The sequence below is a fragment of the Sorex araneus genome, chromosome 2 (genome assembly GCF_027595985.1).
Source record: "Sorex araneus isolate mSorAra2 chromosome 2, mSorAra2.pri, whole genome shotgun sequence".
Classification (NCBI taxonomy): Eukaryota; Metazoa; Chordata; class Mammalia; order Eulipotyphla; family Soricidae; genus Sorex; species Sorex araneus.
The window spans coordinates 126,756,294-126,773,675 of record NC_073303.1 but is presented as its reverse complement, the minus strand read 5'-3'; the positions used below and the strand labels follow the sequence as shown (position 1 = coordinate 126,773,675).

At 50.8% G+C, this 17,382-nt stretch overlaps 1 protein-coding gene across 1 annotated transcript in view; it reads right to left on the bottom strand.

The window, feature by feature from the left end:
- STK3 (serine/threonine kinase 3) overlaps nt 1–17,382 on the bottom strand; it is a 199,655-nt gene that overhangs the window by 35,838 nt on the left and 146,435 nt on the right. Inside the window, exon 10 of the mRNA XM_055129423.1 lies at nt 9,936–10,111. Coding sequence (XP_054985398.1) covers nt 9,936–10,111 — 176 coding nt within the window. The remainder of the gene's footprint in view (nt 1–9,935; nt 10,112–17,382) is intronic.

The following is a 17,382-nucleotide window of genomic DNA, read 5'->3' as shown; positions in this document are numbered from 1 at the left end:
CCCGAGGTGGGCACTGAACCGGAACCCTAATGGCTTCCCGATTCCACGCGCAGACACCCCGGGTCTTCATTGACCAGGTGACAGGTGATACTGTCCACTCTCTGCCCCCGCTGCAGCCCTCTGGTGTGATCCCCGCAGTCGCCACTGATAAATGACCAGACGCTCCAAAGCGAGGACCTGAGCAGAAAGCCCGCGGAGTCCCCAGCTCGGCACCGGTGGCACCAGTGGCTGCGCCAACGCTTAGGTCACGGGACCCGGAGTTCCTGGTGTCCAGCGGCCAGCGTGGCACGGCGGCCTCCTAAATAAGTGACACTTTTCAAAGCACCGGTGGCTCGGAGGGACGTTTCCACTCAGAAAAACTCTTTTTGGAGGCCGTTATTCTTTTTGCCGTGTGACTTTTCCATGTGCTGATAAATTCCGCGCCGGTGACAGGACAAAGTACCCGGAGCCCTAGTGCCCTCTGGCCTCGGCTAAAAGGACTCGTGTCCAGGGCGCAGGGAATGAAGACGACGGAGCGAGCTCACTGCAGCCGACTGGCCGACGAACACTTCTGACCTCACGGGAGCCTCCGTGGCACGCATCTCGGGCAGAGAGAGAAACGCTCTTTCTGCCTCAGGGACCACTGTGGGTGGGGTGCGCGGGAGGGGAACCACTACAGAGGCCCAGAGACAGCCCCGTTTTCCTTGCCTTCCCCCCAGCATTGGTTCAAGGGCAGGGGAGGGTCCCGGGAAGGCACTAACACGCCCTGCTGGCTTTATGTCCAGACACTTAACTTTGAAGATGGCCACTCTCAGAACAAAAGGCTTCCTGGTGCCTCGGCAGACAGATGGCCTAAATCTAACCCCCACTCCCCGCGGACCTAGACAGTCTCAGGATCCGGCCGCCCAGGCCACCCCATCTGCTGGGGCCGGTGCCAGCCCAGACCTCGTGAGCTGGCCGCGGACGCAGCGTGGCAAGTGTTCTGAGTGCACGGCGCATGGGCTCCTCATTCGTTTTAATTTCCTGCTGGCTGTGTGACGGGGGAGACGGGAGCGGGAGGACCAGGTGCCACACACAGTCGGGGCGCATGCCGCCCCAGCACCGGGAGCACGGACTCCACTCGGGGCCTGCCACCAACACCACCCGCCGACTGTCTGTCTGGGTTTACTTCTTCCTGTTCCCCGAGAGAAGCCCACCCGAGGGTGCCTATGTTTGCCGACTCTGTGGATACTCTGGCCAACATCTGGAAACACTTGCCCATGATCATCTAATTAATGCAAAGCTAATCGATGGCAGTACGCTTCAATACTCCACAGGGCTGCCGTGGTTTCCTCTCTCCACGGAGCCCGAGCTGCAGAGAACAAGAGGTTCTTTGAGGCACACATGAGCCCGAGGACCAGGAGCCCAGCTGGGACGTGCATTTCGGCAGTGCAGACTACTGCATCCTCCACGGCAGTGAGAAGGGGCAGAGGGGCTGGCCCCGGTGTCTAGTTCCGGCCTCTTTGCAGGGGAGCCAGGGTGTCCAGGGGGCTGGCTCTGGGGCAACTTCTGCCTCGGGCTTACTCCTCACACCTGCTGGCTGCCCTGGGAGATGGCAGATGGACCTGAGGAAGAAACTCTTTGCCCCAGCTAAGCCTGGCATCGAAAATGCCAACGGAAGGGCCTATTCCCTATAGCTGGGATGGCGTGGTCTCAGGGCTCATGGATCTCTGTTTCACATCAGAGAAGGCCTTCTGCCCTCCCTCCCTCCCTCCCTCCCTCCCTCCCTCCCTCCCTCCCTCCCTCCCTCCCTCCCTCCGTCCCTCCCTCCCTCCCTCCCTTCCTTCCTTCCTTCCTTCCTTCCTTCCTTCCTTCCTTCCTTCCTTCCTTCCTTCCTTCCTTCCTTCCTTCCCTCATCTCTCTCCCCTCCCCCTTCTCCCCTCTCCACTTCTCCCCTACCTCCTTCCCTTCTTCTTTTCTCCCTCCCTCCCTCCCTCCCTCCCTCCCTCCCTCCCTCCCTCCCTCCCTCTCTCCCTTCCTTCTTTTTGCTTCCTGGTCACAGTGACTTATCAATCCAGAAATCAGCAGTAGGACCGTCATCCGTACTGAGAAAGCTGGCAGTGAGTTCACACTTGGAAGAGCAGACTCCTATTCCTGACGCCCAGTCTGCAGGGAGAGCTTCTCCCTGGCTGCCCTGGAGGGCACCTGGGTCCCTGAGCTCAAAGCACTGTCTTGCATGAGCAAATATTTAAGGATCTCCCTGTCACGGAATGTCCCTTTACGGCTGCATGTGAGTCACCAACCAGCCCCCAAATGGCTGCTTTACCTACACTCTCTCATACTAGTAATGATTATCAATCCAATTTCTTCCTTTGTTTAAAATTTGGAACCAATAGCGTGAGCTAACAGATGGCTCTTAAAGTTTCTGTTCTTGTTCCAAAATCTTTACGTTACCCAAAATACAGCTATTTAAAGATGATACTGTAATTTCGACAAAAACATGATCTACACGCTCTCTATTTAACACTAAACAATCTGGATGCGACGGCTGTTTGAAAATAATTCGTAAAAGCCCTGAAACATTAGCCTAGTGCTATAATAAACAGATTGGCCTCTTACGTTTGCTTTAGGAATCTTCACAGGCACGCCCTAAACAATGTTTTCAAGTACAAGTTAAAATAATGGCTTCAGTGAGCTCAAATATAGCCCATCTTTATACCACCCCAGAACTGGTGAACATCATAAATTAATTCTCCAATCACCTCATTACACTCTGAAACATACATGGAAATCCTGGAAATTGAGGAAAGTGGCGTGTCTCCCGGGCCCAGCTCGGCCGACATCCCCCTCCCACCACCACATCTGCCTGGCAGGTGTCCGCCAGTCCTCGAATCTCTCCGGAAAATCCTGAAGACAATAGAAGCTTCTCCTTTTGCTTCTTCTCTTCAAACCTTTTCTCTGCAAAGCAGGAGGGCCAAAGTTCGACGTCCTTGGAAATATGGTCGTCAGCACAACTTGAAGGCTGGTGAGAGCCAGCCACTTTTCCTTATTTAATAGACATAAGTGTCCCATAAAACTCGGTCCTCTCTTTTGGAAGGTGGCCTTGAGATACATCATAAAGAGGGAAGATAAACACAAGGATCTCAGCGTGTTTTATACTTGGGTGAGTCACTTTTTTTTTTAAATAGTCGGTATCTAACGGATGATGGAATGCAGGAGACCAGATTTTCCTTATCATTCCCAGCTGCCGGTTTAAGCGCAAATCCGTCTCGGCTTTTCAGAGCCGGCTTTGCTAGGGAAGCAGAGAACTCAGCCAAGCCCTTCACATGCCGTCCCACGCTTCCTTGTCCTGCTTTCCTCCTGCACCCTGAGTCCTGGTGACCCCCACAGCCTCGAGCAGGCTCCCTGCCCCTCTCAGGAGCCTCCGTCCTCTCCCCATATTCCCAGGAATGCTCTCCCCAACACACACACACACACACACACACACACAGAGTCTATAGCACAATCTAAAGAGAATACAGACTATCTATCTATCAAATTAGTTTAATGGTTGATAATAAACTTTGGAGTTTCCAAACTAAAAGAGTCCCAAATCTAGGCTAGGCTAAGAGATTTACTTATAGTACCTTGTCACTGGAAAATGTCATTGTGATTCACAGAACTAGAATGCTTCATGTCAAAGGTGTGTGTGTGTGTGTGTGTGTGTGTGTGTGTGTGTGTGTGTGTACACATCTGTGTGAAATATTTAAAAAGTGAAATTTTTGAAAAAATTGACTTAAAACATTTTTAATGACTTCTAGATATCCTTAATTCAATAATCTAATTTCTATTAAATTTCATTATGGCAATTTCTAGTAGATTGTTTGCTAGATTGCAAAATTGCCTTTGCCAAACAACCTGATTGTTCTCCTCTCAGTAAAGTGAAATCTATTCCCATATTCCCTAATTTTTTTTTTTGGAGGGGGGCGGAGGTGACACCTGGCTATGCTCAGGACTTACTCCTGCTTCTATTCTTACTCAGGGATCACTCCTGGCAGGGCTTGGGGGACACGTGGCAGCTGAGATGAAACCGGGGCTTGTGAAAAGCACCCACCCTGCTGTACTGTGTCTCTGGCCCCAATCCCCATTATCCCTAGATTCTGGACTGACCTGTGACATGTGTTGACAGGTAGCAAATGTGACATTATGAGAATTCTTACCCTGCATCTTCATTATTTATTTTTACTATGAGAGCGATAGTAGAGCGGGTAGGGCGTTTTGCTTTGCACACGGCTGACCCAGGTTCGATTCTTTCATCCCTCTCGGAGAGCCCGGCAAGCTACCAAGAGTATCCCGCCTGAAAGGCAGAGCCTGGCAAGCTCCCCATGGTGTATTCGATATACCTAAAACAGTAACAAGTCCCACAATGGAGATGTTACTGGTGCCTGCTCGAGCAAATTGATGAACAACGGGATGACAGTACTACAATGCTATGATAACATAGACGTATGATGAAGCAACATCACTTTCACCATGTGTGGTCCCTTGAGCACTGTTGGGAGTGATCCCACCACAGAACTAAGAATAAGCCCTAAGCACAGAGCCAGGAGTCAGCCCCAAACACTGCCCGGTTAGGCCCCAAAGTCAAACAACATTGTAAAACTATTATTATAAAATAATATAATTATAAAATTATGATTAAAAAATGAAGATGATTTTACCTCTTAAAGTATACGGCTTACTGGCATGAGAGTAGATTCCCTTCATTACACTGCCCCATCCCAGAACACTTTGTTTTGTTTTGGAGCATTATCTGGCAGTGCTCAGGGACCATATGTTGTACTGAGACTTAATATGGGGTTGGTCCGGTAAAGTGCACTCCTTAACCCCTACTTCTCTGGCCCCCACTGTGAGCTCGTTAACCCTGGTACCATCCCTCTGGCCCCCCAGAACATTTTCACCAAGCAAAACTGAAACTCTTTACCCGCTAAACAACTGGTCCGCGCCGCTCCCTCACCCCTGGCCCCCAGAGGAAACCACGCTCTCCTCCCGTCTCTGGATGACTGGTGCCTCACATTAGCGGGGTCACATTTTTCTTGTGTGTTCTTCTGTGACGAGTTCACTCGGCGTCTTGTCCTTCAGCGTCATCACATCATGGCACGTGCCCGTCAGAACCTCCCTCCTTCGTAGATCATGTGTCTGTGGGTCACACTCACCACCTTGGTGTACCTGCTGATCCATGCTGGGAGCTTGGCTGCTTCCACGGTTGGTGACCGTGAGTCACGCTGGTCATACAGCTCTCTGAGCTCCTGCATTTGCTTCTCTGGGGACATACCGAGAAGTGGATCCCATGGGAATCCCATGTTTGGTTTCTCCGAGGAACACACACAGCTTTCCACAGCAAGGGCCCCCTGCATTGTATTATGGCAATATCCACGTAAGCTGAAACCCATCATTTTCACCATATCTGGTCCCCTGAGCACTGCGCTGTATGCTCCTGGGCTCCGGCTTCCTCCCGCCCTCCTGCCACCATTCATACACAGCACTGTTGTGGGCGTGCGGTGAGATCTCACTGGAACTGAAATTTGTGTCTCCCTCTTGACCGGGACACTAAGCATCTTTCTATTTGTAGGGCAGCCCTTTGTATGTCATTTGTTGGAGAAATACCTATTTGAACCATTTGCCCATTTAAATTGTTTTCCAAGCTTATTTTTAATTTGATTATTTTTAAAATTGTAGTTGTGGCAACATCATTACAACAGCGTCAACATTCGTGCTTTGGGAAACACGTGCTTGTGGGAAACTGCTCCCCTTCCCTGCCTCCTGGGTGGGACAAGCCTTCTGCCACTGTCCCAAGGTCACTTCTTGCCCCCCTCGCCCCCCACCATTTCCTCCACCACTTTGTGACCTGAGTCCCCAAGGCCAAGTCCAGCGGCTGCTGTCATCAGACCCCATCCATTCCTTTGCTCCGGCCCTTCCACGCCACGTGTGGAGTATGAGCGTCTGGGGACTGACCCCCAGCCCATGCCAGTTCCGTCTGAGCTGTAGCCAAATGCAAGGTCCCCTCCTGTCTGGCAGCCAAGGGGTTTTCCGGCGAGGGTCTGGACTACAACTTCCTGACCCCCTTGCCTGTCCCTGGATGCCAGTTCCCAGATCATGGCCACTGTCAGTAGCATTGCCACAGAGCACATGTATGCAAGCGCCTGTCTGAATTCATGCCTTTCTTCTTGGGGGAGACGCTGCGAAGGGCGATGGCTGGGTCATAGGGAAGCTCTCCTCTCCCTTAATTTATTATTTTTTAAATTTTTTATTTATTGAATCACCGGGAGAACAGTTACAAAGCTTTCCAGTTTAAGTCTCAGTCATACAATGATCAAACACCCGTCCCTTCACCAGTGCACATTTTCCACCACCAAGAACCCCACTCACCCCTCCCCCTGCCTGTGTGGCAGATGATTTCCACTTTACTCTCTCTCTCTACTTTGATCACATTCAATATTTCGACAAAAGACCCAGCATTATTATTTGGAATTTTCCCCAACATTCAGACCTGCCAAAAAGGCATCATTAGATAATTTGTTTTCTATTGCTGATTATGAGGAGCATATGATTTTGGATTTCTGATATTTTAGTAATAAGTCTGGAGCCATTTGTGGGCGACAACTCGGGACCTTGTTGGGATGGGGAGAAGGGCCGGTTCCACCCTCCACCCCATGAGGCCCCGCTTGTCTCGTCACTGCAGTCTTGTACCTGTCTGTCCAGTAGGCTCTGAAAGATGGTGGCCACTGCACCACCGTGGGCGGAGGGTGGGGGAAAGGCGGAAGGGACAAACACCTTTCCCCACCCAGGGTGGCATGGCGCCATAGTTTAATGCACAGTCCAGATGCAACCCAAAGCCACTGGGTTCTGAGACTGGTTTGTGTGCCTCTGGAATCAGGCTGTTAGGGGCCAGAGGAGCCGTTCATGGGTGGCCACTCGGGGCCCCTCTCCCTTTCTGGACCGTCTCTGTCCTGTTTTCACAGAGACTGAACTGGAAGACAGTCCCGCCAATGGTGGTCCTTCCTGGTCTACTTTAGAGACCATTTTCGCTGGTGTGAGGAGAGGCCTCAGCACCATCGTTTTGGTTTTCCCTGGTAATCACCACCAATGTCCCTGGTAATCAGAGGCGCCAATCGTTTTTCCCGTGCCCAAGCATTGCCCATTTTTCAACGGTGCTGGTGTTTTGTCGTTGCTGAGTTTCTCCACATAGCCTTAATGCTCTCACTCCACTTCGGATACATAGTTTGCCAATGTTTTCTCTCGGGAAGACTGCGGCCTTCCTGAAGTCTGAGACCGCCCACATTGACGCCCTGTTTCAGGGTCATTTTCATTATGTGCACTCTGGAAGTCCAGAGGCACCTGAACCATCATGGCCTCTGGAAGGTCCAGGTGAACCAGTGATGGCCGCAAGGAAGGTCACTGGGACTCAACCAGAGACAGCACGGAACACTGAATGTGTGGAGTGCGGAGGCCAGAGCTGACACCTGAGCAATGCAAAGTCGCCCTGCCCTGCCCACCGGTAGGAGCTATCTCCCTGGGCCGAGGAGTTTTGTGGTTTTCAGTGTCAAAGCTTTTCCTCGCCTGGGTTAAGATAACTCCCCACTGTTGGCTATTTTTCAATGCCACTGTCCACGGGCCCTGGGTGGATTCTAGGCACAAGTTTTCAGAGGCCAAGCAACGGAACGCTGGCAAGCCCACGTCAGCATGAAGGCTATCTAAGGGCGAGCTGAGACCTGAGTGAGGTCGTATTAGAGACGTGGTCCAGTTCCTGCCCAGCTGCCTGATGATCAGCATCCCTGAAGAGGCCCCAGGTGAGGTCCCGGGAAGAGCCTCCTAATTGACACTACTCGTCAAAGTGCTAAGTACGAAGTTGCGAAAGCAAAGCCAAGAGCTGTGACTTGAAGCTATTCCGTCTGAACCGGAGCAGTGGAGGCTAACTGAAATAGAACTGCATTATTTCATTCGCTGCTTCTTAACTATGATCATTTATTCATTACTTTGTAACTCATTTCAACCTGACCCCCAGAGGCGACGGAGATTTATTCCAACTGAGACAAGGCAGAGTTCTTCAATGCAAAATAGTCTTCATTATTCATCATGTTCATGAATGATTAAAAGCTTAAATGTCAGTGTTCTAAATAATTCATGATTTCCAAAAAGCTGATAGCTTAAAATGAAATCCTACTAGAACCAAAGGGACAAAGATGCCATTTTTCTAATCCATGACTCCAAACTTCAAAATCAAAATACATAAGAACATGTTGTGAATGTTTCCAGACTAATCCTTACCATTGCTAATATTTGGTAGCAAATCAGCAATGAATCTATTCAGGATCACTGTCACTGTCATCCCATTGCTCATTGATTTGTTCGAGTGGGCACCAGTAACGTCTCTCACTGTGGGACTTGTTACTGTTTTTGGCATATCCAACATGCCATGGGTAGCTTGCCATGTGGACGCGATACTCTCGGTAGCTTGCCAGGCTCTCTGAGAGGGGCAGAGGAATCTAACCCGGGTTGGCTGCGTGAAAGGCAAACGCCCTACCGCTGTGCTATTGCTCCAGCCCCTATTCAGGATATTAAAATAAAATTGTTATCTGATTATTAAAAATGCCAGATAATTATATTTGGGGGGAAGTACTTAACAGTAAAAATATTTGTATTCCCAAAGCATATAAATAAGTGTTGTAACTAAGCAAAATGGCTTACATTATTTAAAAATTGTTAAAGATGTATATATATGTAAGCCTAAATTCTATTTACTTATAAATAGGTATAATATAAATAGCTATAGATGACTAGTTATTTTACGTGGAAAATATGTAAATATTACTTAACACATGGTAAAGCAAATAGTCACTCCACAAAAGATCTCATTTTGAGAAGCTACTCTCTTAAGTTATAAAGTTAGCTGCTTGAGAATGCTTATCTGATTGTAGATAGTCCTGAAAATAAGTGGGCTGGGGTGACAGCACATTGGGTCAGGCTCTTGCCTGGCAAGAGGCAGGGCCAGGTTCGATCTCCGCAGCCCATACGGGCCGCCAGGAGTCATTCTGAGCAGAGCCAGGAGGGACTCCTGAGAACAGTCGAGTATGGCACACACTCAAAAACAGATTTAAAAGAATGTTATGGAAAGAAAGAAATAACAAGGGGTAGAACGGAAGGAATGAAGAGAAAGCAGGGCAGAGAGGCGATAGAGCAGTGTTCACTGAAGTCCACACGCTTTAGGGGTTCAGAATCAAGGCTTCCTCCTGACACAGCTGGGGGAATGAACACTTAAGCAGAGACTAAGTCAGTCAACTTTCAAAATTGAGACAAATTTGGGGGCCAGAGGACAGTACAGCGGGGAGGGCACTTGCCTTGCACACAGCCAGCCCGGGTTCCATCCCTGGCATCCCATATAGTCCCCTGTGAACAATCAGGAGTAATTCCTGGGTGCAGAAGCAGGAGGAACCCCTGACCATTGCCAAGTGTGGTCCCCTCAGCCCCCTCCCCCACCGCAAACAATGCCCCAAAACAAAACAAAACAGTTGAGGCAAATCTCTCAATGTCTATGTCATCACTGTCTATGTCTACACTCTTTGGGAAACTTATGGTCAGAAGTAGCTCATATTTGCATTACTAAAAACATCTCCCCCCCACCCATTTTTGGGCCACAGCTGTTGATGCTCAGGGTTACTCCTGGCTCTGCACTCAGGAATCAATCCTGAGGGTCCGTGGGAGACCACAGGGAAGCGAGTGACAGAGTCCAGGACAGCTGCGTGGCAGGCACATGCCCTCCCTGGCATCCCCCAGCCCCCACTAAGAACATCTCTGGCAACAGCAGTCATTGTCCTGCCCAGTGTCCCCTTGGCTGAGCCCTCTCTGCAAGGGCCCCTGGACACGCAAACCGCACTGACAGCCACGCGCCACACTGGGGGAGGAGCGAAGCCCCGAGGGGTGGGGGAGAATGCACTTACGAAGTCGAAGTCTCCATCCTGCGGAACTTTCCAGTTCTCGGGAAACACGTTCTTGGACACGGGGAAGGGGTCGAGCACGCTCTGGCGGCAGCTGCTGTCGCTCTTGTTCTTGAAGTCCTGCTTGTCGAAGTAGTCCATGAAAGCCGGCCGCTGCGCTTGCGGGGACGTGGCATTTCCTCGGGGAAACAGCAGGAGCGGGTGTGAGTCCTCTGGCACAGCGCAGCCTGGCCTCGCCCCCCCCCCCCCCACACACACACAGCCCACGGCATCGGGCCCCAGGAGCTGATCTGGCGATCCGCTGGGCAGAAGCAGGAAGACCTGAGGTTGCGGGGACATTTCAGAACCTGGGCAGAATCTCCACCATCAGCTGTCGCCTCCGAAATGTACTAGAACATCTGGTCCGTTCTGGACCACCTCTGAGGACGCTCACCCACCACTGCCTCTCTCCTAATAGCCAGGGAAGAGACCACGTCCCCTGGAAACACACCTTCAAACTGACGACAGAACTGAGGTGTGGGGGTCGGGGGAGAGAGACGTGGAAGGGAAAAGCGATGGGGGAAGCTGGCATTGGGGTAAGCGTGGGGAGGCACAGCCGCACCCCAAACCCATCAGTGTGGACAGTTCTCTAGACCCAAGTGCCCTCAATGGACTAAAAAAAAAAAAATGGAAAAAAACCCCATTGTGTTTTTGGTTTGGATTTTTGGGCCCCAATCAGCTGTGCTTGGGGCTTCCTCCTGGCTGCACTTGGGGCTCACCTGGCGGGGTGCGAGTGCAGGGCCAGAAACCCAACCCGGAGGAGCCACGTGCCAGGAAACACCTTCCCCACCGGAGCTCTCCTCTGGCTCCGGGGCAGAAACATCTTTCAGGAATGGCACTGTTACGCCGACCACAGGAAACAGTGCTCAATGACTTCTGAGAGCATAGAAGAGCCAAACAATGCCGCGGAATTACTGTAAGCCACAAAACCAGTTTTCCAAAAAGGGAGAAATCTGTCTGAGGGTGAAGGCAAAGGCCTCAGTGTTTCAGGCCAGGAAGAGAATCAGAGGTCTTGGGCACACGCTGAGCATGGGGGACCCTGGGCTTCTTTCCCTGGAGCCACACAGCCCCCCTGAGCACTGTGCTGGGAGTATCCAGCACGTGCCTCCAGAGTGGCCTCCAAATCAGATCACTAAATCTCCCTGTTCCTGCATGCAAGCCCAGTGCGGTACTTGTCACTAGCCACCAGCCGCTGTCCCTTCACTGTCCCTTCTCCCGGCCCCCCATGCTGCTCTGCACATTCATTTTCCCGGCCCTCAACTCCCTTCCTCCAGCCGGGCCCAGCTCCGGGGTTCCCCACCCCACATTCTCGCTGCTGCCTCTGGGGTGGACCCAGCTTCGAGCCCAGGTCCCTTTGTCCCCGTGCCCGACCCCTCTGCCAGTGGCACGTGCCCTCGCCCACCCCCAAGGCTGCAGGGCTGCAGGCTGTAGAGCCAGTCAGGGCGGCTGCCTTCCTCTGCTCTATCCACCCCTGCTCCGGTCTGAGTCCAGCATCCAAACGTTTCTGGCCCAGGGCCACCAGAACAGCCTCTGAGTGGGTCTCCCTGTGTCACCCCAGCGCACAGTGACCATCTGCATGCAAATCAGACCACGTCAGCCTGCTGCCCGGGAGCCTTCGTGCCACGTGAGTCACGAGGAATCACTGGGAGTCTCAAGCCTGGCCAATGGGGCCAGATCAGTGGTCTGCAAACCGGATTCCTTAAAGCCCCAAAGTTCCCTTGAGAAAAGTCCCAGGGGACCCCTCTCTCCCACTGAACATTCCCTCCATAGCTCTGCAGACAGGAAGGGACCCAGCTTCTTCTTCAAGGGTCCCTAACAGGAAGGACACGGACCCCCAAAAGAAGTTCCCCGTGGTTTATGCCTCCACTGCAGGCAATGCCTCTGCCCTATATAGCACCCCCCCAAATACAGCCCCCCTCCCCCGCCAAAAGAAATTCCTGCAGGCCAAGACTGACCCCGCTGGGCCATCTGTCAGGTGAATGGTCCCAGGGCCTTTCCTATGGCTGGTTTTTCCAACTCGTCATCTTGTCCACTTGCCAGTGGACATTCCAGTCTCTCCACGGTCCTCCAGAAGCAGATCTAACACCGAGGGGGAGTGATGTGAACAGTCCTGGACGTGGCTGCCAGGAGGACAAGCAGTGCCGCGAGCTGCGCGGGTGAGCTGTGAAGTCACTCTGGCCCCAGGAACAGGAAGCCGGAACCTTTAGCTCAGGGTCTCGGGCCCCTGGCCTCGAGCTGGGTACTCACGCTTCCACGGTGAGTCTAGGCGGTGAGTCAGCGAGTCTGGGAGTCTTTAAAGGGACACGTGTGTCTTTGCTGTGGGCGACGCCCAGGGACACGCATGTGGTGCCAGGGATGGAGCTCAGGGCCTCACACGTGGAAAGCATGTGCTCGATGACACGGGCTTTAGCCCTGGGCCCGGGAACGATTCGACTTAAAAATAAAAGGGTGGGGCGAGGGAAGTGCAGTGGCCAGTCAGAAGCCCTCTCAGGCCTAACAATGACCATCTTCTTTTTTTGTTTGATTGTTTTGGGGCCCAACCTGGTGATACTCTGGACAGTATCTGGGGTAACTCCTGGATCTGTGCTCAGGGATCACCCCGGCGGGGCTTGGGAGACCACACAGGATGCCGGGGATCGACCTTGGGTCAGCGGCACTGGACTGTCTCTCCAGCCCTGGACCGTCTTAGCCACCGAGCAACAGACCATCAAATGGCACGGGCCACCAAGCCCACGACGCTTCCCATCTTGCAGGGTGAGACTTGCAGCCCCTTTAGAGCCGCTTCTCTCTGCTCCCCAGCCCACAGCCCCTGCAGCCAGCGCTATCCGTTCTGTGCCGAGGAAAAACCAACTCTTCTACAGTCCTTCGAGTGGCCAGTCAGATTCATGACCACGTTTTAAGACCTGGGCTTGCTTATTCAGCTTAACTTTTTTTTTTTTTTTAACTGTTTTTAAGGCTGGTCCATGTTGTAACATGTTAGAATTCCTTGGCTTGTAAAGCCAATTTTTACTTCCTCTTCGGCATAGATCATATTTTATTTATCCACTAGTTGTTCCATGGCCCAAGCACTTGGGGTCCTTCCAGCTGCTGGTGATCATGAACAAACCTGGGTGTACAAACATCTGAGACGGCTAACTCCCCATTAAGTCCACCCTTTACTGCCCTAATCACGTGCAGATTCTGACTTGCATGTAAACTTTTTTTTAAAAATAACAACAGAGGTCTTTTTCATTTTCTATGGGTATTTTGATGGTTAGGCCTAATCTCTAATTATGTAAATTACTACAATATGAGCCACAACAAATAGTGCGGTGATTAGGAAAAGGAATCTTTTAAATTTCTAGCCTATGAAGTCCTTTTTTTTTCTTTTGGTTCTTTTTGGCTTTTGGGCCACACCCAGTAGTGCCTAGGGTTTTGTCCTGGCTCTGTGCTCAGGGGGCACGAAGGGTGGGGTCAGTGGACCATATCGGATACTGGGGATCAGACGTGGGCCGGACATGCAAGGCAGCCGCCTGACCCGCTGCACTATCTCTCAGGACCAGGGGCCCATGAATCATCTCGTGTTTTCTTTTCCCTTTCAATCAAACAGCAAGTGCCCTCATGCAGAGATGCAAAACCTTTACCTAAGTAATTTCACACATAAGAAAATTGACCTCGCCACTGGACACAGTCCCAGGGGTCAATCCTGGTGTGGCTGGGAGTGGGCATGTGGGTTTTTAGCTGCATTCCCTCTGAACTGGGAGAGCTTGTCCGCACTTCAGTATTAGCAATGCTGTCTCTGACTCTCACACATTTGAGAAACAAGTGCTCCAAAGGTAACACTACAACTTCTAGAATGTTCTTTCAGCATAGAACATGCATGATAGAACACGCATGTATTGCTTGGAAATATAACCAAGAGACTTTCCACACAAATGCTTGCGTGAAGACTCACCCTCCTGTCAGAACTGCTCAGGCTCTTTGTTTCAGTTTAGTTTTTGGGGTCATCCCTGGCAGTGCTCAGGGATCCTGCTGGTGGTGCTCCGGGGATCATCTGCAGTACCTGGGATCAAACTAGAGTCAGCTGCATGCAAGGCAAGTGCCTGAATCCGTGCCATCGCTCCCATCACATGCTCAGACTTTAGAAGGCTTGCAGATAAGTTTTGTGTTCCTGATAATACTCTCACAGCCTCCATACAGAACTCACAAGGCCAGGGCAGGGGTTCGGCTGGGAGGCAGAGCACATGCCTTGCATACACGAGGGGCTGGGGTAGATCCCAAACACAGTGGGACTCAAATACTCCAATACGAAACTCAACACTCACGAGGAAGGAACTCGTGGGGATGGCTATTGGGGTAACAGCCAAGGCGGCCTCTAGAGAGTCCACCAGCACAGATGTGACTGGTGTGTCAACAACGGGAAGAAGGAGGCATGCAGAGATGGTCCATATTTTGATAATCAATAAATGTTAGAAAAAGATCTTGCTTGTGGTACTTTATCTTCCCTTATTATCTTGAAGCTTTGTTTAAACAGAAAGCAAGAAGCTGGTCAATCTGACAGGAGTCCCTCGCTGACATCTGGACGGGACACATCACCATTTCCCACAGATGTGAGTACCCGGCACTTGCCTCGCCTCCTCACGAGAAGACAACTGCATCTGCAGAGGAAATCTGGTTCCTATGGCAACATTTATTCCAAAATAGAGTCCAAGAATTTAATCTCAACGATTCTCTACCTCTACCCCTTTTAGGAGAACAAAATGACAAAATGTTACAAGGATGGATCAACCTACATAAGTCTGTAAAATAACGGACTAAATGAAGTCCTCAGGGGGAGGGGAGAGGAACTCCATGGCATGAATGCTTTGTTTGGTATTCTTTTCTTTTTATCATGAAAAACATAATTTTGCAAGAAAATTGCACGTGTATTGGGTTGTACATTCTTATTTAATTTTATCCAGACCAGATCGTGTTCAAGGGTTGCTTCTGATGGTGCTCTGGGGACTGTGTGGTACCAGGGTCTGAACATTAGCATCACACATGCGAAGCAAGCACTCCAACCACCTGCGCCAGCTGTTCACTTTCCTGTTAACCGGTTATTCTTAAAATGGGCTCCACGCAGAACGCTGACAGATGTTACCATTCTGGACCACGGGGGTGATAAGCGCCATCGTGTTACCTTGCCTTCTGGCCAGCCCCGACTTCCCTCTCATCTCCTGCCGTGGATGCCCACATGAGCTGCCATCTGGCAGCCCTTCTGTAGGCAGGAGGCCAGGAGCATGACCTACAAATGGTGCCACCAAGAGAGGCCCCCAAACGTCACGAAGTCACTGGCAGGCAACTTTGCTTCTGTTCCATGAGAAACCAGTGCTCTTCTGTGCACAGCCCTGTTTGACGGTCTGGTTTTTGGGCCATATCTGGCAGTGCTCAGGGCTGACTCCTGGCTCTGTGCTCTGGGATCACTCCTGGTAAGCCTGGAGCACCATATGTGGGATTAAACAAGGGTCAGGCCCGAGTGAGGCAAGTTCCCTGCCTGGGGTACTACTGATCACTTGGGTCCTTGACATTTCCATTTAAGCAAGACATAGCACAGCCTCAGGAAATCTTCAGAAGGTGACACGGCCATGTGTGGTGTGGTGGCCACGGCAAAGACTTTCCTTTAAGTATATAGAGAGAACTGTCACGTTCAGCTAACAGCAAGTTCTCCAGTGACAACTAAATTCTGATTTTAGCTAATGATATAAAACAAAAGCATTGAGTAATGGGGGTGGGTCAGAAATATAGTAGAGTAAGGCACTTGCCTTGCATGTGGCTGGCCCGGGTTTGATGGTGCTCTGGGCCTGCCAGGAGTGATCCCTGAGTGCAGAGCTAGAAGTAAGCCTTGAGCACTGCTGGTTGTAGCCCAAAACAAATAATTTTTTTAAAAGAATAACAAATTTAATGTTCAAAATGATCTTGTTCCTCAATTTTGGTCCCAAGTACTCTAACTCTGCTCTAGAACTCAAGGCCCATAGTCAATGATTAAAAAAAAAAAAATCAGCCTTCAATTGCTCTGTGCAACTACAATTTGTTTTTTTGTTTGTTTGATTTTGGGCCAGACCTGGTGATATTCAGGGATTACTGCTGGCTCTGTACTTAGGAATCACTCCTGGCGGTGCTCGGGGGACCATAAACGATGTCGGGGACCACACCCAAGTGGGACTCGTGAAAGACAAGTGCCCTCCCCACTGTACTATCTCTCTGGCCCCCGTGCAACTACAATATTAGAGGGAAAATGCTCTCCTTCTCGTTCGTGCATTTCCTAAAACACAGACATAAGTATGCACACACAATGAACCCAACAGTGATGTTCCTGAAACACCACAGCTTACCCGTAATTATTCACAAAACCTCCTCTAAACAGTGAGAAGTCTTCCTGGAAATTTACAAATAAAAAAACATCTGAGTGCTTCAACAAAACGTAATTTGTTTAAATTTCCATTTCTTAGCATGATTGTGACAAAGCTATTTGAAGCATAAAGAGTGAAATAACAATTAATCATAATGTTAGCATAATATATTTTGACATCCAAGGAATTTATGAGTATTACCTAATTTGTTCTATAAATATTTTAAGATGTGGGTGTTCCACCTGATTAATGATCTTGGAAATTCGTCCTTTTAAATTGTTGCCAAGAGTGTAGTGGATCGACATAAAAAACCAGGATGTTAATACAGGAGCTCCTGACATCAGCTTTTTCTGAACTGCACCAGACTCTGCTTTAAATACAAAGGAAGAGGCGGACAACGTGGAGAAGCTCCAGGGGTTATGGATGAGGAAGATTAAAAGCCCATAAAATAATACCTGCACAAAGGTTACAGGGACTGAAATTGTTTGGGAACTCAGGACAAGAGGGAGGATGCGAGTTGAGATGTGTCCAAGGACGTCTGAAGGGTTCCTGTGCAGGAAACTGTGACCAGCTGCTTTCCATCTCCCACGCGGCCAGAATAAGAGGAAACAGACGGAAACCCGGGGATATCAGCTCCATGAAAGCGATGGTTTCCCGGGCACGGAACGGGGGATGGTGGGGCCCAGCGTGTCCGTCCTGGTCCGTGCTCTGTGCGAGGGAAGGAAGAATCCCAAGTTCCGAAACCCCCTCCGACAGGCTGCAGCTGAGTGGTATGGCAAACCAGTGCCAAGAGCGCTCTGTCCCCAGCCGTCCCCTGTCCCTAGCTGTCCCCGCAGGATGCTCCAGAGCACAGCTCTGGGCCCTTCACTGGCCTCACAGGAGCTGGGCCAGGCATGGCTGGCGGCGGAGGGGGGGGGGGTCCTGGAAGCAGCAGGGATGATCTCGGTCTGATCAGGACCCCTGCCAGCACTGACAGCTGCAGCTCCAGCTGCGGTGAGAAGTCATGAGCAAGGGCCTGGTCATCGGGGACCCCCTCTCTGCCC